At 36.4% G+C, this 27,204-nt stretch overlaps 1 protein-coding gene across 1 annotated transcript in view; it reads left to right on the forward strand.

The window, feature by feature from the left end:
- Positions 1 to 3,685: 3,685 nt before the first annotated feature.
- TMPRSS15 (transmembrane serine protease 15) overlaps positions 3,686 to 27,204 on the forward strand; it is a 58,423-nt gene continuing 34,904 nt past the window's right edge. Inside the window, exons 1-11 of the mRNA XM_075033909.1 lie at positions 3,686 to 3,830; positions 5,380 to 5,510; positions 5,813 to 5,880; positions 6,719 to 6,763; positions 9,059 to 9,201; positions 10,936 to 10,984; positions 13,725 to 13,822; positions 15,802 to 15,921; positions 21,537 to 21,645; positions 24,350 to 24,459; positions 26,422 to 26,559. Coding sequence (XP_074890010.1) covers positions 3,686 to 3,830; positions 5,380 to 5,510; positions 5,813 to 5,880; positions 6,719 to 6,763; positions 9,059 to 9,201; positions 10,936 to 10,984; positions 13,725 to 13,822; positions 15,802 to 15,921; positions 21,537 to 21,645; positions 24,350 to 24,459; positions 26,422 to 26,559 — 1,156 coding nt within the window. The remainder of the gene's footprint in view (positions 3,831 to 5,379; positions 5,511 to 5,812; positions 5,881 to 6,718; positions 6,764 to 9,058; positions 9,202 to 10,935; positions 10,985 to 13,724; positions 13,823 to 15,801; positions 15,922 to 21,536; positions 21,646 to 24,349; positions 24,460 to 26,421; positions 26,560 to 27,204) is intronic.

Raw genomic sequence — 27,204 nt, forward strand, 5'->3', positions numbered from 1 at the left:
TGGCTAGAGGGAAGTTTGCAGTTACAGGATGTATTTGTCATTAAGAGACATAGAAATGGCCTGACAGAAACCTCATAAAGTTCAACCAAGTTCAGCAAATACAAAGTCCTGAATCTGGGATGGAATAACCCTATGTACCAGTACTGGCTGGGGGCTGACAAGCTGTTAGGGGTGTCTAATTGCTGCCTTCAGCTACCTAAGGGATGACTGCAGAGAAGATGGAGCCAGACTCTTCTCAGAATTGCATAGTGAAAGCCCAAGAGCCATTAAACACAAATTGCAGCAACTGAAATTCCAGTAAGACATAAGGAAAAAAACCATCATTATGCAGGTAGTCAATGCTGGCACAGGTGTTTTTTCCAGAGCAGTTCTGGAGTCTTCTACCTTGGAGTTATTCAGGTCTTGCCTGGACATGGCCCTGAACAGCCTGATCTAATTTCAGTTAGCCCTGGCTTGAGCAGGAGGTTGGACAAGATGACCTTCATAGGTCACTTCCAGCATAAACTGTTCTGCTTCACAATTCATAGTAAGCTAGCATTTGCACAGTGTTGAAGTCTGCCCCCCTCATTTTGAAGATTTACAAATGAATATGTGAAATCATGGGTTCTTATATTCTTTTTTAACCAGCTTATAGTAGTACAGACTATAATATGTTACAAACAAATTAATGAAAGAGCTCATTTAATTACTATCAGCTCAGTGTCCAGGGCTTGCCTATTAATTATTGCTACCATGACCTTGTTGCCTACTAGAATTGTTTAGCAATTGAATTCATTTGTAGGAGTCACAACTCCAGTTGGAGACTACCCGTGTTAAGTTATGTCCTTGGCCAGACTGTAATCAATGCATATGAGCACATATACAACTTGACAATCACATGCAAGGTGCTAGTAAAAGAAAACAACTGAACTGTAAGTGCCCACAACTTTTACTTCTCTGGTTAATCACTTCACCATTAGGGTATAAATCAGAATTTAAAATGCAGTGACATCTTTGGGTAATAGTGTTTATCTTTTACTAGTGATATACAATGTCAATGATACAAATAGTTAAATTATGCAAAATATGACAGAGGAATGCAAAGTCCATCTGCACAAAACTCCTCAAATTTGTGACAGAAAATGTCTGATTAGGAATAAGACAGGAATAAACTAGTATTGTTTCCTGCAGCATGGATGATTGCAGTGAGTTAACCTTGTCTGGCTGCCAGATGCCCACCCAACCACTTCCTCACTCCCCTTCCCCCACAGGACTGGGGGAGAAAATAGGAAAGGAAAGATCATAGGTTAAGATAAGACAGCGAGATCACTCACCAATTACCATCAATCACAGGCAAAACAGACTCAGCTGGGGGAAAAGTAGTTTAGTTTATTGCCATCTCCAAGTGGTGCAGGGGGATGGGGACTTTGGGGGGGTTGCAGTCAGTCCATAGCAGCTCCATTCTGCTGCTCCTTCCTCCTCACAGTCTTCCCCTGCTCTGGTGTGGATCCTTCCCATGGGTTACGGTCCTTCAGGATAAACCTGCTCCAGCCTGGGCTCTCCACAGACTTCAGTTCCTTCATGAAACATCCACCTGTTCCAGCGTGTGGTGAGATCCTCTATGGCTGCAGTGTGGGTACCTGCTCCAGAGTGGTCTCTCCAGGGGCTGCAGGGGATCCCTGCTGGAGCATGTCGTCCTCTCCTCCCTCTCTCCCCTCGGTGCCCACAGGGCTGTTTCTCACACTTTTCCCCTCACAGCCCGGCAGCATTTTGCCCTTTCTTACACAGGCTTTCCCCACAGCTCCACCATGGTGGCTGCGGGGCTGAGCCGTGCCCTGCAGTGGGTGGGTCGGAGCCGGCCGGAACCGGCTGTGTCCGGCTCGGGGCAGCCCCGGCCTCTCCTCACAGAGGCCGCCCTGCAGCCCCCTGCCAGCACCTGGGCATCTGCACCAAGTCCATCATGTAATTATGTAATTCTGCTAGATGTGGAATAACCTAACATGTATAACTGAGCAAAGTGAGGTATTTAGAGGTATTCTGAACTTCTGTGATAGAGTGAAAGTTCAGAAAAGTATAGAAAATTAAAACCCTTGTAATGAAGGGTGTTAACATTATTGCTGAATAACCACAAATAGTTACAGAGATACTACTGTGCCACAGTTCAGCAAAGTGTTCAGCAGTACAAATTTAATCTCTTATATGCACATAAGTGTATATATATAAACATGCACACACATTTATATTCAAACATATGTTTGTGTGTCATACACAATATATACAAAAGCAATACTTTAATTCATCTAACATGATGACTCCAAAATCTCATTCATTTGCAGGATATAGACTGCTCTGTAAGGGCAATATGTTTCAACTGCCCTGAATTTTGTTTTAAAAACTTTGGTTTTAAGTAAACCATTATTTATTGTTAATAATGGGAAAAATTACTGAATTTCTTTCATTGCGTTATGATAATACACTAAATCAAGGCTACTACTGTCAGGCCAAGATTTTGATTGTGATTTAGAGTGGTTTAAATCAGTTATGTTGCAGATGTTTTCAAATATCTCAGTTCTTAAAGACTGGGCAGAGAACTCTTATGTCATTCAAGAGTCTTATTTTGAGCCTTTCTAATTTCTTCCCAATTTTTATTATCTCCATTTCTGTCAATTTACAGGTAGCTAGAGCGTCTCTCTTCCAAAGATTGACTCAGACAAGTTTCCCATTCCTTTTACAGGCCGGAATATGGCTGGTCTGCTCAGATTCTCCAGTTCCTTAAGGAGAGCTGAGGAATGTTATAGCATAAATCTGGATTTAGGACCTCTGATCCAGAGTCAAAAACAGTAGCTCACAGGGCATGAAACATAGAATCAGTATAACTTCACTCTTTTGGAGCTGATTTACTCAAAAGTTTTGACAGATTAAATTAGTAACAAAAAGTTTTGGACTGGATGGTACATTGTTTGTTTAATTTACTCTTGCTTTATTAAGGATACAGCACTGGCCATCCACAATGCTTTAATGTTATCAAGGGCTTGCATCCCATGGCACATTTAAGCCTGGCAAGGAAATATGAAACAAGCATACATTTCATAATATCTTCTCCAGTTAGTTCTCCAGATATGTGGTCAAAGAACCATGCTTTACACAGATTAAATTTGTACTGCTGAATTATTGTTCAGTGCTGAACACGCTGCTGAACTATGGCACAGTACTAAACAACTCATTTGCCAGCATTTCCTATATATATAAAATTACTTTTAAAGAAACTTTTTAAGCAGAATGATGAAAGACAGGCTTTTACTGTTGCCCTCATAACTGCACTTGTGAAGAATTACCAAAAAAAACCCGTATAACCAGTATATCTGAAGGCAGTATTTTACATTAATTTTCACTTAAAAATATCAAATGACAAGAAATAGTTCAAATCCAGTGACCAACCTTACATTTCTGTGGTCTTGCTTATTCTTTATCTGAGACATAATCTTAAATTCTTCCTTTCTGAAGAGATGTCTTTTCTTTATATTTGCATATCTTGTGTACGAATATGACTGTTCAGGAATGTTGTAAAAACCTATGTCAATGAAGTTTTATGATGTAATTAATTTACAAGCATCTCCTATAAATATCTGTTCATGTGGATTATTACCGTCCTTTTCAGGTTGTGTCTTTTGTCAGTCTTTAATTCACACAAGCTTTCAAGACAGAAATGAAGCCGAAAAAATCATCTGATACGAAATATGTTCCTATTAGTTACTACGAAATTTTGTTTGCTTCTCTGCTTGCAATTTTTGTGTGTGTTTGTATTGGACTGATTGTACTTTCATGGTTATCAATCCAGGAGTTAGAGCGAGGTAAGTAGCCAACCTTTATCCTTTTCAGGAGTTCTTCAGTAGACGTTCAGACTTTGAAGCCAGTGGTGTTGTCATTGTAAGTATATTTCATATTTCATGCTATGCTTTTAATGCTGGGGGGGAGGGCTGGGGGCAGGGGGGGAGATTAAGTTTTCTTCTTCTCCTCCCCTGGAAATTGATGTGAACAAAACAGGCAAAAATACAAGCAACTGAAGCATGTCCTGAAGCCTTAGAAATTAATTTTCATGGTTTAGAATCTAGGAGAAGTCCCTGGAATGCAATCCAAGCTATAAAGCTTTGGTCATTCAATTGCATTCATCAGCTAGAGAAGGTAATATGGCAAATTGTGGATTTTTGCTTTTTTCTCCACATATGATGTTTGACTCAGAAAGACATTGATAATCCACTGAAGTCTGTGGGGAACTTTAGGTATCCTACATTTCTTGGAACCTTTTCATTTTTATTAAAAAAAATATATATTTTAAAGTAATTTATTGGTGTGAAAGAGATCCTGCATTAGACAGACAGCCCCCAGCCCTATGTAAAGTTAAGGTAAAGTCATTCTTAATATTTAGCCAATGCTCACAATGTGATAGAATCAAGCTACTGATACACCAAGTAAGCTGAATTTAAAAAATAACATAGGATGATTTTCAAATGGAACTGAAATTTTGATTTAAAGGTCTTGTTTATTATAGTGTTTATTAGTTAACTACTTTTGTCTTGAAACTCCTTTTAGATGTTAATGCCTTCAAACACAAATTAAAAATACCACTAGTACTGTAACTGGTAAGCAAAAGGCATTTTCTATCAATCATCAGCCACATTAATTCAGGTTTTATCTGAAAATTTCCAGTGCATTACACAGTGAGAAAGTATTTTTATTGTATATGTATAATGAATTGCTTTATGCATACCTCATATGCTGTAACATATTAAAAATCAAGATTGAATTTGCAGTAAGGACCAGTTATCTAGTTTCCTCATAAATCCTGCTAGCATTTAATGCATGTATTGGTAAGAAAGGTCAGGTCAAAAATAGTTTAATTAGTCTGACACTAGTGTTTCCAGTGCTGTTATCAAAAACAGCGTACATTTATATAAAAAGTGCACAATATTTAATAAAGAAAGTGTAAAGTAGTAATTCTTAATATTTTTAATCCAGAATACACAAAAAACTCAACATTGACTAACTATTATTCTTCCCATGTATTTTTGTCCCTTGTGTTAAACTTAACTGGACATACCATTGTGCCCTTCATCCATTCACAGTGCTGCTGGAAAACAGCATTTTAACAGAATTGAAAGTAATGAGAATCAAGGACAAATAGTATTCATAAAATATGTTTACAGTTGTAACTATTGTAAACATTGAAAAATGTCTATCACTTTTAAAATCAGCATAAGCAAAATATCTCTCATTACAAAGCAGAACAGAAAGCTAACAGTCATTGTTTTGATGATCTATGTGGAGTAAAAGCTAATGTAATGTTTTTCATTTTTTTTTCTATATAATTCAAAACATTGAATTTTATTTTTAATTATGCAGCTGAAGCAGATGGCAATATTCATGGTTACGTGGGAACATTTGAAATACTCTCTGGGACATCGTTCACTCCTGCTTTGCAAAACAGATCATCAACTGATTTCAAAGTCCTTGCCTTTGACGTTGAACAATTGGTAAGAACCTATTGGTCTCTGGTTAATTCAAGACTATTTGGTAGGTACATTAATTCCCTAACACAACCTGCTGTTGATGGCTTTTCCCTCCCCCCAAAATGAGATATTTCAGGTCCTTAGCCTGGTCAGAACTCAATATATTCCTTATTTGTGAAAATAAGTGAAAGATCAAAGAAAAAGTTTGCTTCTGTAGTCTAGATTTGGGAAGGAAAAATTATTTAGCATTAAAACCATGAATGCAGTGTACAACTGGGTGTATTTTTAATTACTGTATTTGTTCAAGATTTCTCTTTTCCATATAGATACAAAAAGTTTTTCAAGAAAGTGATCTGAAAAATGAATTCAAGAGGTGTGAAATTTCCCAGTTCAAGTAGGTACAATTTAATTAAACTTTGCAAATAAAGGTCAAAAGTCCTCACTTAGCTATTTCTCTCAGTAGTACTTACCAATACCTTGCTTTCCAAGAGATCCTTGGGAACATCCTATATTATTCCTTTCATGTCTTATCTCTTCCAAGTGCTGCTGTGGGAAGTTTGACACCAATGTGTTTACTGGGGCAAACTTCCTTCTCAGACTCCTATAAGTCCATGCCTGGACCAAACCAGTAAGGCTGAGCCCTAAGACCAGCTCATAGAACCTCTATATTTTAAAGAATTGTTAATTTATTTTTTTTCCCCCAAGGTTTATTAGTTGTGCTATGTTTGCAGGGTTGCTGGCCCTTGCCATCTAGAAGAAAGTTCAGGTTAGAGATCTGCTGACATAAGCTCAGATGAATGGAAATACACTCCTATGTCCCTATGGACATGAATTCACTTAACTTACTTTCCTTAGGGTGTTAGCAAGTGAGGCTGTCATTTGACACCAGGTAAAGCTGCACCCTGTATGTCCTGAAGAGTCTATAAAATAGGTCCAGTAAGACCTGCTTCATTTATTGAAGCTTGTTTGACCTCATTTTTCAATATCCTGTTATGTTGGTTGTCCTACTGAAGGCCAGCTGGCAAAAAAGTCCAGTATATGCAGTGAGGTCTGCAGTGTTAATTCCATCTGCACTGTTCTTAATAAGGTCCTGATTCAGCAAAACACATGTAATACTCTGTCCCATTATTAAACAGTTTCAGAAGACGCTTCCTATGCAGAACTTTATAAACTCAAGGGGAATCATGTGCTTTTGTGTTGTGCTTTGTTTTATTGTTGTGTTTTTTCTACAGGAAATCTGAAGATGGCCGTGAAAGATTCAAGAAGTCAGAAACTGGGTAATTGCATATGACAAAGTTTACTTAAAATATGGGCAAGAGGCAATGATGCTATTAATTTAGAAACTTCTTCAGTAGACAATGAACAGATGAAAAAATACATCTTTAGAGACTGGATAAGGCCTTCTAAAGAGCATATGAAGCTTCAAGACATATCTTTCCTCCAAAAACATCCTGTAGGATTAGAAGAAAAAAAATTTAATAGTCCCTGGAACTATCGAGTTAGAGAGAAAAATGGGAAAGGTAAGGACAGTGAAGTAGGTAGGAAACTACCTAGAAAGGAAAGGATATCAGTTTGTGCTGAGCTTGCTTGTGGGAAGCTGCTTAGACTGAGGGGCAGATCTCACATTATCATTAGGAACTTGGGCTTTAAATAAAGAATGGTCTGATGACACACTATGATAGGCAAGAACAAAACAGAGGACAAAAGATTAACACCCTAGTAGAACTGGAAGACCTTGAGAAACAAATGATGTAATTAGTTGTCTTACAGGTGAGACCACAAAATTAAAGAAAAGTTCACATTACATGATGACAGATGATGCAATTCTGTGATACCAGCTGTTCTTGTGATATAAATGTTGTCTGTAAATACATAAAGTGGATAAATATTCAGAGGAGACAGTTCATTTGAATGACCATGCTTGCAAAAGAAAAATGGATATTAGCAAGCTGTGAATACATGCATGTTGAAAATGGGAAGCAGATTTGAATTAGAGCAATCTTTTGATTGGAATAGTGAGGGCATAAACCTAATTAGCTAGAAAGGTAGAGAATGATCACTTTATGAAGAATTTTATAACATCAAGGGAATGGAGTACACAGTGATAGGAGTAGGTCACTTCCAGGTTTTTGTCCTCATGAAGGTAGATACAGTCAGCACAATTTGGTTTCTGCACATAGAATGGGACTATTCTCATCAAAATCTGGGCATCAAAGATGGAGACATCTCTGAGCTAGTTGCTCAAGGGTCTCTTTGTAAGTGATGGGTTTTTAGAGTTTTCTCATCTGGTCAGTTTAGATGCCTTTTTTAGGGGGAGATCAATTATGCCAAAGAACAGCTTATGTCTTTCCAACAACTGCAATAGGAATCTAGGTATCTGCACTGTAAACATCTATATTTGGTAAAACCAATTCCACCGCTGTATCTTGACACAAATACCACAGAAATCACAGAAAAACCTGATGTCAATGAATGTTGGATCTGGCTTTTAATACATCAGTAAGGATCTGCATTCATTTCTGCTTTGAAATAATAATTGAAATATTACTTTGTCTCAGAAACTATTTTCTAGTTGACTCTTTTCATTTAAAAAGTGTTTACCCCTTTGGGCAATCTCCTTGTTATTTCACCCTTGAAACTCTGCTGAGTCACAAGGATAGCAATAAAAGCTTTTGTTTTCTCAGCATGGCCCAGAGGTTATGAGAAACATGTAAGAAATTAAAGAGACTTTTTCCATATATTGCAAATTGCAAACTAAGCTTAGCAAAATGGCAGGATTAATCACCTCTTATCAAAAAGCACTACTGAGTCAGTTGCAATTGGGTAGTATAAATGCTTAAGAATAAAAAAGTTTGAACCTAAATTTAAGTAAATGGAGAAAAACTTTAGCAAGCATCATACTTTGATGCTACCTTAATCTAGCTACAAATATAAAACTTAATAATAGTATCTAGAAGGGACAGCAGAGAGCAAATAGAAAACACTCTGGCAGAAATTCAGGCCCCACAGAAGTTAAATGTGGTTTAACCACCGATTTCAAAATATCTGGGCTTGCAGCCATTACTGTTTCCTTATGAGAATCCAGGCAATCACACAGCAGATCCTCACAGATGCAGAATCCACAGATTCTTTGCTTTATAAAAGTGATCACTTTGTATTATATTTTTATAACATGAATATATTATATAATTTTCATAACACTTCAAGGTTCACAATCAATATTTTAGGGCTTAAACTAGGAGACCTGTTGAATAACAATAAACCTACTTCTCCTTTAGTTTATCCAAATTCAGCTCCATTGCAGCAATTGATATGAATGTTGTTGGGTTTTTTATTCCCACAGTGAAAATAAGAGTAGATAAAGAAAAAAACTGTTTCTCCAAGGTTTAAACCAACCTGATAATTAAGAGGTGTTCCTTTATGTGTCATCTTTGCCAGCCAACACTTAAAGAAACCCTGACTTTGCAAATGAACCCTTGTTGGAAAGAAATACTGTCTAGATGATAAGTCATATAGCAAATATACTTCATTAGCTTGTATAACTAATCAGCTTCTCTGTTTTGTATTGCTAGTGTTGTTGTGATCTTCAGCCTTTATTTTACCCAGATGGTAACAGTTGAGAAAATAAAAAATGAGCTGGTTTTGGGTTTCAACGCAAATAAAACTAATCTTACCCAGACTTTGAAAATTGATGTGAACAGCATACAAGTCACAGGTAATGCTAGTAAACGTTTTTTCCTCTGTAGAATCCCTCGAGAACTACAGGTAACATGAATGAAAACTTTGGCTCCTAAGGGAAAACTCTGGCAAAGGGACTGTTACTTATGCTTATGGGTACCCTCCTTCCCCATTACAGAACTTTCAGTAGCAGCTGAAAGAACCATTTACAACCTTGTCAACTAGAAAGTATGAGTCAGCGTTGTGTGTTCACTAAGCAGGGAGTAAAGGACAAAGTTGTGATTTCCCAGTGAAAACCACTCAATTTCGTGTCTTTTATGTAGCATAACATTTCTAATTTCATTATCCCTTAAATTAAAGCAATTAAGCCCCAACTGTGTTGTTTCATAAGTAAATGCAATTGCCATTTTGTTTTGCTAAAGAATAAGGAAAAGGGCTCAGCCTCACAGTGAGTGAAGACTTATTTACTGAAAAGATTTCAGTAAGAACAACAAACTGAATACAGAGTGTGGCTTCCGGAGAAGTATGCCCAAGGAACTGACTTCATATTCCTCTAAAGCTTAGGTAAAGTGTAAATGGGAAAAAAAGGCATGTGGCTTTAAAAATTAGGTAGTTTTAAATTCTGCAAATATATAAATAAAGTGATTTTATGTAAGTACTAGAAAATTTATCAAAGCCTAAATGGAAGCCCAAAGAGATCAATGGAAATCCTTGTTTTTACCTCAATAAGCTTCAAAACAGACCTTCACTGAGAGTGAGGATAAAAAGTAATTTGAATCCTTTGAAGTGGAAGTTGATTAGCTGACATTTGAAGACCTGCTGGAGATACTATTAAGTAGCAACTGATTGCTTTAAGAAGAGTGGGACATCTGGTGTGCAATGTCTCTTACTCTATTCTAAAAGGTACATTTTTTGCTAAGTACTTCAGGTATTCAAAGGCTAAATTCAGAGTCTTGACATCTTTATTTCTCTTTACTACTTGCACCACATATAAGAAGTTGTTCTAAATAACTGCACATCACTGTGGAAAGTGATTGCTCATTATACTTCAAAAATGTCACCAAAGAAAATTATGAGGAGCTTTTTAAAATATTGTATATCTATTGATGAACTTTGAAGTAGTCAAACTTTTCTTGCTGTGGATCATTAAAATGCCTCTTTTCACATAAGATACCATCTGTCCATTCCATTAGGAGTGCTTCAATAAAATAACAACTGTAACTAATTAGCATCATTATCATATATGGCACTTTTGCATCCTATATCTCAGTATGTTCTGCAAGAGAAGTCCTATTCCTATTTCAGAGGAGGAGGCACAATGCAGGTGTGGCTAACTTGAAATCACAGTTTTCACAGTGATTAGAAGTAACTTATTTTCTTGCGAATTATCCCAGCTTAATTTTAACTCGTTTATCTGATCTAAACACTGTTCTATAAGACACAGGTCCTCTGAAAATCTCCATAGTATAAAAAGTGTCAAGACAGAGATTTCCCAGATGAAGAGATTTTATATGCAATACAATGAATGGGGATTGAAGATTGAAAGGGATTAATATAGACCTTTCCTCCTTAGGAAGATCATAGAGTTTGAGAAAAGGCTGGGAACAGGGTGAGATGTTGAAAAGGAAGGAAGCAGGACACTGCTAGTGATTTAAAGAGAAGTAGTCACAGATGATTTTTTTTTTTTTTTTATTTAAACTTTCTTTCTGAGTTGTGTAAAACTAGATATTGTGCTATAAAAGGAGTTTATAATGAACTTGCTTTCTTCCAGTAGCTGCTGAAACTCTTACTACAATGATGCCTTTAACTTCACCAGGTCAGTATCTTTCATAAAACAGAAACTATTGGTTTTTTTACAAATACATGAAGAAACATAAGACTTGCTGTTCAGGTAGTACAACGTAGTAATGCTGCCTTAGCTGTAACTGGGGCTTGACTTTTAGGGTCCATTCAGTGATAGTTAGCTGCCCTTCATTGTTTCTGACCATTTGAGCAAGCAGTGATCTGAAGTCTGTACAAAAGCTGTAAGACCTTAATTAGTGAATGAAAACAGAAGTTGAGTCTCCATCAGCCAGCTGAGTGTCAAGCTGAAGTTTTCACAGATTTAGGCAGGTTGATGAGGCTGGGGAGTCCTACTCTCATGCTGTGATTACCAATATAGTGAGCAATGTTGATTGATAGACTTTCCTTCCCCTATCACTGGAAGTCTTAGGTTGATAGGGTATGAAGCAGACACAACTCCTTGGTCTCACAAATTCACTGACTACAAACCTGACAAAAGTCAGTCAGAGAGCTGAATAATACAGCAGGTGCTTTGTAGCACTAGATGCAGGTAGAGTTGTTGCATACAAACTGCATACAAATTATCACATACAATTCTCCAGGGCAGGGTATCAGACCAGGAGCTTTGTGCAATTTCTGTGAGCTAAAGAAAGGCACCTATGAATATAGGAGCCAAGTATTTACTGCTAGTCTAATTACAGCCATAACAATGAAAGTGTTATATTAGTCTAGTTACAGGCTAACAAACACATATAGTCCAAAGTGTACAACTACTACAGCTTACTCCCAATGATACAGTTAAAACTGCTAACGCACGAATTTTCTTATCTATCTGTTCCTCTGGTATGCTATCTCAATACTCCTCTGAGTCCTAAGTTCAATGGTGCTAATCATCCTCAAGAAGAAATGGGGAGGTGTGGGTGTGGTGGCAGGGGAAGGGAGTTGGGAGTTGTCAGCAACCCAGGCTGGAATGGAATAATATTCTTGGTCTGGATTCCTTCCCACTTGGTCCTAGGTCTGCTTGGGGTCATTTTTGTATGTTTGCTAACAGTGTCTGCCTCCTTGCAGTCCAAATCCCACGATATACCCAAGTTTGACCATACGTGGTATGTTTACATCTGCTGGATGCTTGGGTTTTGGCTCTGTTCGCACTAAAACCATCCTCACCCACCTCACATGTTACTTTAGTGAGATCACACAGTAATTGACCATTTGTGATTTGTGCTTATACCACTGATGCCTCTGTCACTGTCCTGTGCTTTTCCTCTTATGGTTTTTGCTGTCAACTTGTGCATGCACTTTTGGAAGTGCCTGTAACAGTCCCAATTTTTTTCAACAGTCTTCAAGAGATAGCTTCCTGATAATTGTTTCATTAAAACTGCTTGCTCATGCATGCACCCGTGTTTTAGGTCTTTGAATGTTTCATTCCTTCCAAAATAGTGACCCTTTAGGAAATATGTAGACAGATATGTAGGTAGATACGTATGTATATAACACTTTGGAAACTACTGTGAAGGTATGAATGAAGCTTCCTTCTTTGAATGTAGCTGTGTGAGAGCAACAGTCCATCCAGCTGCACCCTTCCTACACCTTCTGCTGGGTTCTCCTCTCCCTCTGTCTGAGGAACTGTGTCTTTAAAGTTGCTGACATAGAATGGTGCGTAATCCATTTAATGCAAAATGCCCTAGCTTAACTTAATAGTGTTTGCTAAATAAGAATGTTTTGATAGAAAATTGGTAGGAAGTCCTCATGCAAGTTTATGCACTAGTAGGTCTGAGAGAGCAGGAACATCTAACAAAAGTAAGTCTGTGTTGGCCAATGATCAGCAACTTCTGCCAGCAAAACTGATAGATGACAAACTATAGACAAGGCAAGAAGGCCTTACCGCATCTCTTACTTTATTCCTTCTGGCCCTTCATCTTATAAACTAAGGGACAGGATCCATTAACTGTAGTGACATGGGGATCTTTTTCAGCTGAGGACATCATCATCCTACTCACGTATTTGAGTCTTAATCTAGAAAGTAAAAATAGTAAACAGGGATGCTAATGCAAATTCAAAGTGGGAAAAAAAGACTATTGAGGAGCTGGAAACACCAGGCCATCCTGAGTGATTTTTATTAAAATCACATCTAAGTAGAAATTGTGTTGGAGCAATCACAAATAAGCATTCCATTTTTCCATAATGTTTTGCAGTTTACTATCACTAATACAAATCTACTTACATACCTAGGCATTTGTTCATGTGTAAATATGTATACACACACATATGTATGTATGCCTGTATGTAAATATACAAATACTAGATAGATTTGAGGCTTCTCTCCTCACACTGTGATAACTGATTTGTTTAGCAATCTTATTTATAAGAAAATGTACATACACATTATTGTACTAATATTAAAGTTGTCATAACTTATCTTGTTTCAACAAATCCCGTGACTCGAATTACAAGCTCCCTGACACCAACTTCAGGTCAGAACTTTTCCCTACCAGGGAAAGACAAGAAAGTATTGCTGTTATTTTAATGGGAAAAAAAAACCCTGAAAGTCTTTTGAAGTTATTGAAAAGCACGTGACTAATGCTAAAAGAATGAGATTTAAAATACACTTGGGTTCCACATTATTTTTCTTATGTTTATTGTGACATTTGACCTTTAGGATCAAGCCACTCAAGCTGGGGTTACCCTATCACCAAACTGGGGTGTGTGGATACAGCAAATAATGCAGATATAAGAGCAGACTAGCTGCTGCTTAGTTCTGCCCAAGCAACTGCAGAGGTGCTGCCAGAGAGCAAGAAGTAGAGTTCTAACTTTGGGTTGTGTTTGCCCAGGTTCAGGACAGCTCACCACAAGCAAGTTCTCAACAACTGTAGTAGGTAGGTAACTACAGACAGGGAGAAGCAGGGAGTGTATATGAAACCGTCTGAGATCTCAGAATTACACTGTTTGTCTACGGCCTCTTCTCACATTATTAAATTCTCACATTCCATTCCTACAAATACATGATATGTGGGTTTACCTTTGATTTGACCAAGGAGACCTCTTCAAGGAGAAGGGACTTCTAAGACTGTACATTCTACAAAAATGGTATATGTGTTGTGTATATTGACACTTCTACTGACTGCTCATTTTTGTTTCCTATTATTTCTTCGGGCTCTTGGGGGGAAAAACAAACAAACAAACAAACAAAAAACCAACCTGTTAGCAAATTCTCACATGACTTCCAACGGACAGAAAGCCAAAGCTGTCTGTATCTTTGAAAACCTTCCCCAGCCTTATTAAATGGTGAAATATATATGACATTTACAAGCATTTTCAAATGGGTCTAATGTATTTACTGCCATTTTTTAGCTGAGTATAGCAATTACATTGCAATTTAGGGTAATTTGCTGTTTAAAAAAAAAGTCAAAATGTTTTACTAGAAAATGTTAATTTCTTTCTATCCAGTAGGTGGCAATGCTGTTTAGTTTTCTGAGTGAAGTCTAAACCTAGAATTGATCATGTCGTATGTAAACAATGTTTTCTTGCATATTGGGCTTGTGCAACACATATTCCTAGATTATTGGTTGGGGGTTTGTTCTGGGTCTAGAACGCACAGTTTCGTCTCTGCTCATCTGTGGCCATTCATTGGCACTGTATCACTCCAACACTTGACTAAACTGTGTTTGGTTTGCTTCAATTACCAATTGGATGCAACATGGCAGTTCTTGCTTTACAGTGTCTTCATTGTTAACACTGAAAGTGTTCTGTAAAGCACTTTGAAATATTACAATACATCCAAACCAATTTCAGTCCTTGTCACTTATACTGGTATACAATACAATATCATACAAGCATTTACTTAATCTGATTACAGAACTAACAGTTTTATGAAAAAGTAAATCAAGCAATAATGGTTAGAAGCTGCAAGATCAGTTTTACAAATTAATATTTTTCCCTCTTGCATAAGAAATTTTTACTTTTTTCTGTACTTCAGTAAATGCTAGCTGAAAAGGAACTATGTGAATAGTGCTGAGTGAATAGTTTCCACAGATTTTAATGCAATTTTCAAGAATTTTGAAATTAGTAGTTATCCAAAGCTTATTTTAGCTACATGTTTTTGTTCACTTTAATAGGACCTACTTGAATTCTACAGACGTCTAGGACCAAAACTATCTAAAGACTAAAAGAGCATGTTCGCACTGGATGAACATTTATGCTCAAGGAAAACACTATTAGTGAGATTCCACAATTTTAAGGATCTGCCCATGTATTCTTTTTGCAGAAATTTGCCCTTAACTTATAAATATAATTTGCAAATCTGAAAAGAATAGGGTTTCTGATATTCCTGGTATTTTGAAATCCAGTCTTAAAGGCTTTCGTTTTCAAGATATGCTAGTTAAAAAATGAGATTCTTTAGCATGATGAAGTGCAACATTGTGATGTGTTGAAGTTGAAGATATTAAATTAAATTATATTACTAAAACCAGAGATTTTTCACTGCTATTTAAACCAAAGTACAGTTTTCTCATGTCATTCAAGCATAAGAAATTGGAAAATGTCATTTATTATATTGCATAAAGCAGTTTATTTGGGCAGAGGAAGGAAATGGGAATTCATGGAAATTTTCTTCCAGCCCTATTTCAAGCTTAGTTTCAAAAAATATGTCACTTCTGAGAACTTCCTCCATACTGTGCTTAATTTATATTCTTAGTATGTGATATTTCATTCCAGGCTTCTGAAAATGCAGTTTTGTAAATCACAATAGAGCAGTTGATTTGATTTGTGCTAAAGTAACCAAAGGTAAGTCAATTTTCCTTTGTAGTGAAACCACATTACTGCTGTGCTGTTATTTCTATTGTCCATATTATTTCAGCTGAGTGTTTGCCACCTGATGAACTTTGTGATGATGGTGTAACCTGCATTAGAGAAGATTTATTTTGTGATGGGGTCTTGGACTGCCCGGATGGTTCAGATGAATCTGAAAAAACGTGTGGTAAGAATGTAAATCCCTGTGAATCAGTCTTTTTAAACATACTTAAACTTGTCAGTAGTTTGTAAATTGTTTATAGGCAATAAACTGCATGGTGAAGTCCAAATCAATTCTACTAAAAATATTAACAAGAGAGATTGTTATAATCTTTATCTTCTAAATAGAAACAATTTTCTTTAAAATTCTCATTAATGAAGAATATGCTTAATGAATAATGAAGAAATACTATAATCTGGCTGTATTAATATAAAATAATATAGAAAATATTGGTTACTATATAAATATAAATAACATAAATATAATGTAAATTATAAAATAATATAGAAATTTCATATGAAGTTGTGTACCAGTAATATCAAATAATATTCTTTTTAAAAAAATAAAATTATGACCCTATACAAATATAAAGTCACATTATCTAGTATCAGAAACCACCTAATGGCATATTTGGAGTCAGAAGGGATGTTTCTCTTTCAATTCTAGCATTTAGAATATCGTCATACAAAACACTACAAACAGCTTTTCCCAGGTTACTATCTACAATCAGATACATTGATGTTGTACATCCAGAAACATAGATGGGATGGGGGGGGAAGAGGGTGGGCAGTGCAGCATTTTGCAGCCAGGGCATGTGAGTGTGACTGCAGGATGGAGCCCTGGCAGGATGTCTTAACTATGTTGGCCACCCACCTGCATCTCCCTACACGGATTGCTAGGGAATAGGAGTGTCTGTATGACTGTCACAAATGTTTGAGTTGCTGGCACCACTGTGAGAGATGCAAGATGAGGATGTGAAAATCTGGGCAATGGGCTCTAGGTGGCCCTGCTTGAGCATAACGGAAAAAGCTTATATCCTTCAGCACCAGTGAGTTTATTTGCCTTGATCTATCTAGTTTCCCTGACCACCTTTTTGTGCAGAGCAGCCACTGTTCCATGCAGCAGTGAACACTGTGAAATTGTACCGAGGAGTCTGACTACATTGCTGCTTACCAAACTGTGTGTGCAGCTTTTTGGTGGGGAGGCATGCATGTTAATGTTGTCTGCATTGCTCTTCACAGTCTCAGCTCTCAGTTCAAAGTCTGTAAAGTTTTCCTGCAAAGAGAGCTTTGCAAATGTTTTAGGAAAAGTTGGAGTGATTAACTCCCCAAGTGTTGTGGTTTGTTTGGTTGTTTTTTATAGAATTTGGTGCTAGAAATCTGGAAAGCTTATTTCCCTTCTGCTGTGAGAACAGCCTTCTGAGCTCTCCTGAGAATAACTGTGGGCAGTCCAGTCTGAGCTTTCAGAAACTTGTAAAATGCTGGGCTCTAGTTTAAAAACAAACAAGCGAGCAAAAGACCAATTTTTTTTAAGGAATCTGCAAGCCTGATTCTGAAGGCTAATGGCATCCTGACCCCTTCTGCCAGAAGTGTAATTTTCTTCAGGAATAAAAAGGTGAATTGCAGACCTGCCCATTACTTGCATTCTTCTGAGTGCAGCCAATTCAGAAGGGAGAGTTAGCTGAACTTTTGGGGGAAAATATCCATCAAAATACTTCAGTAGAATATCAACTGAAACACATCCAAATGTCTTTTCTAGATTAACAGCTGCATCCAGCTAGATGATAAGGATGGTGGGCTCTGAGCAGGTTCCTCTACAGTTGAGGAAATCAGAAGGACCTAAAGTAGCTTCAGCTAGATCTCTGTTTCACTGCAAGGGTTAAGGTAGCACAACCCAAGACTTATTCAGTCATTCATTCTACAATCATACTGTTGTTTTGAGACATGGATATTGTTTGGGGGTTTTGTTTTGTTTTACGTTATTTTATTTTAGCTATAGCTAACTAAAAAAATGCAGATCCATATAGTTAAAAAGTAGTATTATACATCTCATCAAAATGAATGCTTTTTAGTTACTATGAATTATTAGGTCTGAGTTTACAAGTTTTGCTCACATTTTATTAAAGATATTACGGTCAGACCTGTTATATAGGACAGAATTTAATTGATATTCATACATTGGTAGATACAGACAAAAATAAGCTCACCTACTTGCAGTCAAAGCTATGTAAACATGACTCAGCTGTGCCTTGGAAGCTACACAGTGGTTTAAGTTATGAATTGTGCTTAAGCAGAGTTCTTCAGCTGAGGCATAGCCTCTTATGCACATGGCTTTTGGAGGTGATTTGCGTCTCTCCCTGAATCTCTACCAAATATAAGTTGTGAATGCCCTGCTCCTTTGTAACTGAGCATATTATTTCTTAATCAGCATTTTAACAGTCACTAAAGAATATGCACAACTGAGATAAAAATTTCAGGAATGTGCATACAAGTAAAAATAGACAGACTGTCATAAGGAAACTAGCTACAGTTATGCTCCACTTCAGGGAGCTGGATCATTTGTCCCTGTTCATCTTCACTGATGCCTGGTATTTCCAAGCAACTCATTCAGTTACCATTAGTTTAGCAGTTTCAGCTCATAACCTTACAGAAATACAATTCTGGCTGGAGGACAAATTCTTGCTCCATGACTCTCACATTACATTGTAGCCTTAGGATTTTCCATCCAAAAACTCTGAGCTTTTCTAAATTTATATATTTAGGTTTCTTAGCAGACTTTGCAAAACCAGTGGAATGACTGGCAATAAGCCGTATGCACGTATGGGATACCTGCCAATTCTCCCACCTCTTTGATTTTTGACTTATGTCCCATCCCTAGAGTAACTTAATACAGTCATATAAAAGCTAAAACTGTCTAGATTTTCAAAAGTGCTTCAGAGTTTCAGAGTGAGATTTACAGCTAACTCACTATTTGTGCTACAAGTGCTCTTGCACACAACAGACTTGCTGCCCTTTAAACAACTGGGTTTGTTTTTTCATCTTGATTATTATTCCCTTTAGTACTTCTCATTTTAGAATATGTTAATGGTTTTAAAATATAGGGTACAGGGGTGAATTTTAATAGTCTCTTCCTGCATTAGACAGAACTCAGTAAAATCGCAGATTCTCATCAGAGATTCAGGCAACTGAATGCCTTCATTTTTTGGTTGTATTGATTAAAATTATCTTGAAAAGTTTCTTTCTGGCTCTGCAATGCAGTGCAGTAACAAAAGGCATTGCAAAAGTGCAGTTAGTAATTTCAGTGAAAGGGTCTCTAGAGAAACGTGAAAGTCTGAACAGCATCTATTAATAATAGCTGGCATTGCTGAAAAGCAGCTATGTAGCACATAAGTCTAAAGGAAGGGAGACGGGAGGCTGATCCCAGGAGGTGTTTCTCTCTACAGACTCTCTTTGCAGTTATTCTATGTCTAGGCTAATGTATTGTGATTACCTACCTCACAGCATCACTACAGCACTGAGAGAGATTAATCATATGTAAGCCAGGAAGTAATGTACTGCCCTTGGCAGAGAAAGATCCTGTCAAGCAAAAGATGTGGACTTGATCTGACCAGTTTGGGGAGCTTCTCCCTGCAATTCAAGGATTACAGGATTAAGCCCTCCTAATGTGAGCTGTATGCAACGTAAGTAAATAGAAATGGACAGCAAGATGCATGTTGGGGAAGCAGTGAAAGTGATTCCTATAAAACATGTTCTCCTAATGAGACAGGAGACAACTGAGGCTTTTCTGAGGGCTCCAGGAGGAGGCAGAAATTTAAAGACTTCTCTGACCCTGTCCACCTGTGACCACAGCTGCCTCCTCCCCACAATGAGAAAGCACTGGGAGGTTCTTCAGGGAAATAGAACCAGTCCTAGCTATCTTCATGCTCATTCCTGAGATATTAAGCACTGACTATTGCTAGGCTGTGAATGAGCAGCCTAAGGATTTTTCCCTGAATCTTTCTGTCCTGTTTCAAGTTACTCACTGTGTGTTAAGAGATAAGAAGAAACAAATAAAGGAAACAAGAAGAACAGAAATGAATTGTTGACAAAAGCAAACTTTTGTCATTAATTTTATTAATACAGTATGCTATTTCTCTATTTATTACTGCCAGTGCTATAAACTCCTTTTTATATCAGGATGTGTCTTGCTAACAACTTGTTAACAGTATCACTTTTTTTATACTTTGTTAATAACAAGTTGGGCACTTTCCTTCTTCTCACACTGATTTTATTCTTCTCAGTGGGAAATGATTGTAAATGTTAGCCCAATTGTACAGACAGGAGTTACATGAATTTAAATGGACAGAAAAAGTACTTCTATACTAATTACCAGCTCTAAAGCTGTAGCCTATTCTGATAAAAAGTTATATAGAATAGTAACTTTCTTTCATGGACATTTTTTCTCTATGTATTTAAAATCTGATGTGTTTTGTTTTCCTCTCAAAGGCCATAAAGATTGCAAAGGGGAATATGTTTCTATTCCAGCTCATGCATTAGACATATCATCATTAGTGAAGTTCATTCTGCAGTCTTTATTAACAGTGCATGCCTGAGCCTGACTGAAACTAAGCTTAATTTTTATGTTGTGTTTGCTACGGTGGTAGTCAGAAAGAATTTTACACTTATAAAATGAACAGACAAGGAGCCCAGATTTATCATTATACATATCATTTCCCAGAGGACAACTATGCTCAATAAAATTTCCATTTAATTTTCAATATGATTGATTATTCATAATTTGTATGGTCATTATAGGTATGATTTCATTTGTGATGTTAATGAAAAGGCCTATCTAACTTCTGTGTACCTGCCTCAAATTGATGAACTTGTCCTTACCTCTCCAGATAATCATGTATGGTGCTGATTTTATCCTTATTTGAAAGCTTTATGATGTTTTCTGAGAAACTGAAGAAAAACCATCATCAGACAGATTCCTAACATAATGTTCAAGAGATGCAGCAAAAGCTTCAACAGTGCTTCAGTGTCTGCTGAAATAAAATAACTCTACATGAATTAGCACCTCCAATCTTGCTGTGGCTTAAAAATAGATATTTTTTTTTTAATAACTGATTTTTAAACTGAAGAACATGCATAGAAGGGAATAGCAGTACCAAGGAAACAAAACTAATGAAGCTTTTTGAAAAAATATATGATGAGGGATGGCATTTACCTCAGATGAATGAATTCACTAGCTGGCAGGAAACTTGGGATATCCACTTATCTCTTTGACTACTTAGTAATATGTAAGGTGAGGAACTAGGAAGCTCATAGAAGTAGAGATAGCAATAGTCAACTGTATCCCTTCTTGCATTTATTCATACAATACCAAATTGTTTCTGGTAGTTTAAATACAATTTCCTGATTTAAAATAGCTATAGATAAGAACTGTTAAGGCAAGATCCTGTTTCCTTACAAATGTCTAAAATAAAATGAAAGAAAGAGAGTTGGATTAGTTGAATCCAACTGTTGGATTTGGATTATTTGGATTGGTTTGCACTAGTTCGGATTAGTTGGATTGTCTCTAATTCAAAAGTGAATTATCTGTACTGCTTTTCTTCTCATATAGTACTTGAGATCAAATAGTCATAGGAATCAGAAGTAGGAGTAAGTTGGTAGTGTTTTTTACGTTGTCTTCCTATTGTTGCTTACAAAGCATTTCCAAGGTACTCCATGTAAACCAATATCTAAGGTCGCCCTCATTTTGGCTCTGATTCTGTTTTTCAAATGGCATTTTGACAAATGTTCTTCATTATATCTTTACAGGTGCAGTTTGTGATGGGAAATTTATGTTGACTGATTCCTCTGGGTTTTTTTACTCCATGAATTATCCAAAACCATATAATGCAAATATCATTTGCCAATGGATTATACTGTAAGCCATTTTCCAATAACTTCCTACCTAACATTGTTTTGATTATGAGGTGATACTGTTTCTTGCACATCAACCTTATGCCATTTGTTTGTATTCCCAAACACCCCAGGATGGAAAATATGTAATAACATTTTCTCCTTTGTATTTATGTAACTTTTCTTTAAAAACTTCCATGCCTAACACCCTTCACTATATTAATAATATTCCCACTTAGAAAAATTCTTAGGTATGATTTTGAGAAATCTTGTGTATTATATGCATGCACAGGAAAAATAATTGCAAGATATTTGTTTCAAAGTATTACAGTAGATACTAGTCTTTAGGTAATGGTTTTATATGATATAACTAACAGATGGAATTTTCAAGAATTCCCTTGTCATTTATGGGTACACATTTCATCTGGGAGTTTAGAGCACCTGTGCTCCTAAGTCATTTAGGAGTATGTTTTAAAAGCGCATGAGTATCATTTGACATAATAGCACCAAATGCCTTTTAAGCCCTAGGCACAAGAAGTGAAATTTGTTTAATCAAGGATACATACCTACAGGGAGGGACAGCTATTTGACTTTGACATGCTAGGTCCACTTCATAGACCAGGGAGAAAAAAAGATAGCCACAGTATGTGATAAATCTCATCCTTAAGTACATATCTAAAATAACGTAGAAGATTGTAAGTTGGAAGCTCCTAAAAATCCCTACAATGACTGCCAATTCAGAAGTTACTGCTTTGAAAAGCAGTGATTTTTATTATGGCTTTGTAATAATGGCCATTCTTTGATTCTGAGAAGCATTAATTTGGTAGAAGAGTTTCAAAGGAGATTAAGGAAATGCCTTTAAAATTGGATAAGATTTGGACTTCTCATTCCCAAGGCTCCTTTGAAAGTGCTAGCCTTTGAGTTTGCTCAGGACTTTAGTCTTTACCTTGACACTTCAGGAAAAAGTCATGGTTTTCCTTCTGTTTAGTACATTTGTTCCTTCTCATCTTCAGCAATACTATTCACCAATAATTACTGGCTACAACTGGTTTTAAAATATAGGTGTGTCACAGGAGAAGCACAAGATTGTATCCTTCAGAATATAAGCCTGACTTGTTGCTAAGTTCATGGTGTTGCAGAATTTGAGCACAATAAATAATCATGTCTCAAGTGCACTACTTCCTTCTAAGCTGTTAATTTTGCTTCAAACGCTGCTATAGCTGCAAGAGGCATTGCATTAGGTAGATATCTATACCAGGTATGTAGCTAACAAAAGCTTAATTTTGGAAATAATCATGAGTAATTGCGGGTAATATAGTACAGGTGTTGCAGATCTGTGTAATTACAGATTGATCAATGACAGAAACAACCATATGGTTTTATCTTCCACTCATCAGCTTTAAAAAAATCTGGCAACACTGACAGTAAAGGTCTGAAAAATTCAATGTGGTACTCAAATTTTATCTCCCTTTTGAACACAACTGTTTCTTTGAGGAAAGCTTTAGGGTTTTCCAGTAACCGATGAGAGACATTTTGTCCTATTATTTTTATTATCCCTATAAAAATGTGTTAAAAGTCACCCTACAACACATCCAAGATTTGATTTCTCTTCTGCCTTTCTTTGTCTAGAAAGATTTCCCCATTACCTTTAGGAAAAGCTTTTACATTTTCACTCCATTTAACTCTTTCCCAAATGAAGATGTGATTTCCTTTCCTTTTAAAAGTAAGAGCAGTATGCTTAATATTTCTCTGAGAGATTAGCTTCCTGAAAGATTACCTTTTAACTACATATTTTACTCTTTTCAAACCAAGGATTTTTTTTTCCTATGGAGAAATATATAACCCCCCCAAAAAAGCAAATGCAAATATTCAAATATTTATTCCATGCTTCTCTACTAATTGGTACTGATAAGCACCAGCAGATTGCTGTTGAAAAGCTATCTTCATCGGGCCTCTCAATTCCAGAAAACAACAAATAGTGGTATAGGAAGCTAAGCTGATTGTGATAGTAGAGTTTTAGAAATTGGACTACTGTATATGTTTAGTGGAAAGGCAATGGGAGAACTACTCAAATATAGATTACTGAAAGAACATAACTGCAGCAAAGTAAAACCCAGCATGTTTTACACTTTAAAGTGACTTTTGTTCTTAAACGTACTGGGTGATGGTTAGGTTTGATAACATGTTCCCAAACAGTGGGTTTGAGATACTCAAATCTTCATGCAAATCCTGTTTTTATCATACGAGACATTATTTTGGACTTTCAAGAGTCAGATTTTGAAATCTTGTTATTCATATTGATACCATGATACCATTCCTCTGACTTTAGGAATTATACCTGAGCAGTGAGATGTTATCTATTAGTAACATGTATTAAAAGGTAACTGTAAATTAATGAGATGCAGAGAAAAAAAAAAAGGGAAAAAAACCTGTTCAGCTGAATATCACATTCGGCAGTTTAGAAGATTCAGTTCCTAAAATATACTTAACTCCAGTGAGTAAAGGAGTACTTGTACTGTTAAGAAAGGTTATGCCCTATTCCTTTGGTAATTTTACAAACTAGAAATTAGCCAAATAGTTCATCTTGATTAATAATCTTGATTAATGTAATTTCACATTGTTTCTGAATTTAACATCATTCAAGCACACAATGAATTTACTACAGTCAGAAAAAGATTATTAAAATATGACTTCCAGTTTTGAAGTTTATTTTTCTCTTGTTATCTTAGAGTGCCTCAAGGTTTATTCATTAAACTGAACTTCACTTCTTTTGATACACAACAATATGCAGACAATTTAAATATTTTTGAAGGCATAGGACAAAACAAGATTTTAAGAGGTATGGTTATTTTTCAGCTAATATTACTTTTCCATTAATAAAATTTAAGTGGCAAAATAAGTGTTCTGAAGTGAAAAAAATTGCATGTGTATGTTTAAGTGGAAGAATGCATCTGTGTAAATTTACCTTGTTAGACAATTGATCTTGATAAACATACCTATTCTTATAAAGTGACCACATAAATGCTTCCCTAATATATTAAGAAATATCTATTATTTTTTTTTAAGATCTTATTTGAACAATCTGGATAACTTAATCAGAGCTATGGTCTTGTGGGGTCTATGTTTCACTGAAAATATGTTGTCAGAATATCCTGTAACATCACAGAGTAACATAAAATGAAAGCATCTAAACTGAAACTGTTGCGAGAAGTACTGTGATACTCCCTGAAATTCATTACAAGCATGGCATTGCTTTCCTCAGACCTTGAAATAGTGATGATACCTATCTCTGTCTCTATATTCTATTCTGGAAAACTGAGATTTTGCCCATTTTTCACAAGACTCAGCCTATACAGCTGAATTCCATCAAAGGTGTAATACATATACTTGAAGATAAACATATAGAGATAAGTCAGAAAGATATATTACTATTTATCCTTATTTTTGAAAGCAGGGAGAGAATGGGAATGAGAAATAGGAAAAGACTCATAAAATAAGGAATGGAGAAATTCTACCCTTTCAGTTCTGCTTTGAATTTGACCCCCCTTTGGAATTTCAATTTAGATGTGAGACATTGCTTCAATAATATTGTCTGCAGCAACTGTTAACTTGTATGGCTATAAGGACTGCTGTGGGGATGACCAGTGATACTACAAAAACATAAAGACAATGTTAAAGACTGTCCTTCAGTGGATTACCTAAAATTTTTCAGTTTGAGTAGATTTTCAGGTATTAGAAATACCAAATGTAGAGGAAAGAAAGACTACAAGAGATTTCCAGATTAAGACTCTCCACTTAAGCAAAAGAACCTGAGAAGGAGAAAGGAAAATAATGCACATATAATTAAAAGTGTGAAAGATGATGCCCATTGTCTTTCCTTAATAATTTGGCACAGTTTCAAATATATAGTATTACAAGTAGGTAAATAGCTCCTCCTCAGAAAAGCAAAGTCTCTCTATCTGTGCAAAATTGGGCAAGGACTTCAGAAGAGAAAGAGCAGAGACAAAAACTGTCACAGAACAGTGAAGAATTCTCGATTTTTCATTATCTTGTATATGGTCACTAGTCTAACTCTTGTTGTCGGACATCATATCAGCTTTAGATGGAGAAGCAACTGTTTTACTGTATCATGACTTGTATCAATCCTTTCATTTCACATATATGGAATTTATATGAAAGAATTTCAATTAATTTAGAATTTAAAGTAAAAATTTAGATACATTGTACCATACAATCATAGAACTGCCTAGGTTGGAAGGGACGTTGAAAGATCATCTGTTCCTTTTCATGGAAAGGCAGCCTAGATGAGATTATCTAGCACCCTGTCCAGTCGTTTCTTGGAGCATTGCAATCGTAGTTTCCTTACTCTTTGAATATCTGTAAGTGTATGTGCTAATTAAACTGTAAGAGTAAGTATATATAACAAAAATATGTAATCAATACTGTGATTCTAGATTTTTACAGTGCATATCTGTAAATTTTGAGAACATTTATAGCACAATAAGCATGAATATGAAGATTATAGTGTTGAATATATGTACTATAAGAGACATTTCTCCACTAGCTGATATCCATACTGATGGATATGAGAGATGGGATATGCAGAATACTTATATGGCAGCCAAACAGCTTAATGACTTCAGGGTTTTGAAGCTACTGTAGGTAGGATCACAATACAAGAAGGAAAGCATTCTTTAAGACTCAAAAAGCTAATCCACTGTATTTTTGTGACAGCACTGTGGATTTTAATGTGCATGGGATTTTTTTCTCTCTGACTATATTATTCTTCATTTGTTTTCAGCTTCTCTGTCAGGGCCTAAACCTGAGACAGTTTACATTTTTTCTCATGAGGCTACAGCACAGTTTATATCAGATTATTCCGAAAATCACAATGGCTTTAATGCAACGTACACTACATTTGATGCAAATGAACTAAACAGTAAGTGGGGGTTTTTGTGTGTGTGTTTGTTTGTTACCCCGAAAGTGTGGTGTCCTGGTTTCAGCTGGGATAGAGTTAATTGTCTTCCTAGTAGCTGGTATAGTGCTATGTTTTTGAGTTAGGTATGAGAAGAATGTTGATAACACACTGGTGTTTTCAGTTGTTGCTAAGTAATGTTTAGTCTAAAGTCAAGGATTTTTCAGCTTCTCATGCCCAGCCAGAGAGAAAGCTGGAGGGGCACAAGAAGTTGGGAGGGGACACAGCCAGGGCAGCTGACCCAAACTGGCCAACGGGGTATTCCATACCATGTGATGTCAAATCTAGTGTATAAACTGGGGGGAGGGGGGGCGGGGGGATCACCGCTCAGGGACTAACTGGGCATCAATTGGTCGGTGGTGAGCAATTGCACTGTGCATCATTTGTATATTCCAATCCTTTTATTGTTATTGTTGTCATTTTATTAGTGTTATCATTATTATTATTAGTTTCTTTGTTTCTGTTCTATTAAACCATTCTTATCTCAACCCACAAGTTTTACTTCTTTTCCCAATTTTTCCCCCATCCCACTGGGTGGGAGGGGAGTGAGTGAGCGGCTGTGTGGTGTTTAGTTCCTGGCTGGGGTTAAACCACAACAGTTGGTGAAAC

This window comes from Buteo buteo, chromosome 8 (assembly GCF_964188355.1).
Source record: "Buteo buteo chromosome 8, bButBut1.hap1.1, whole genome shotgun sequence".
NCBI classification, from domain to species: Eukaryota; Metazoa; Chordata; class Aves; order Accipitriformes; family Accipitridae; genus Buteo; species Buteo buteo.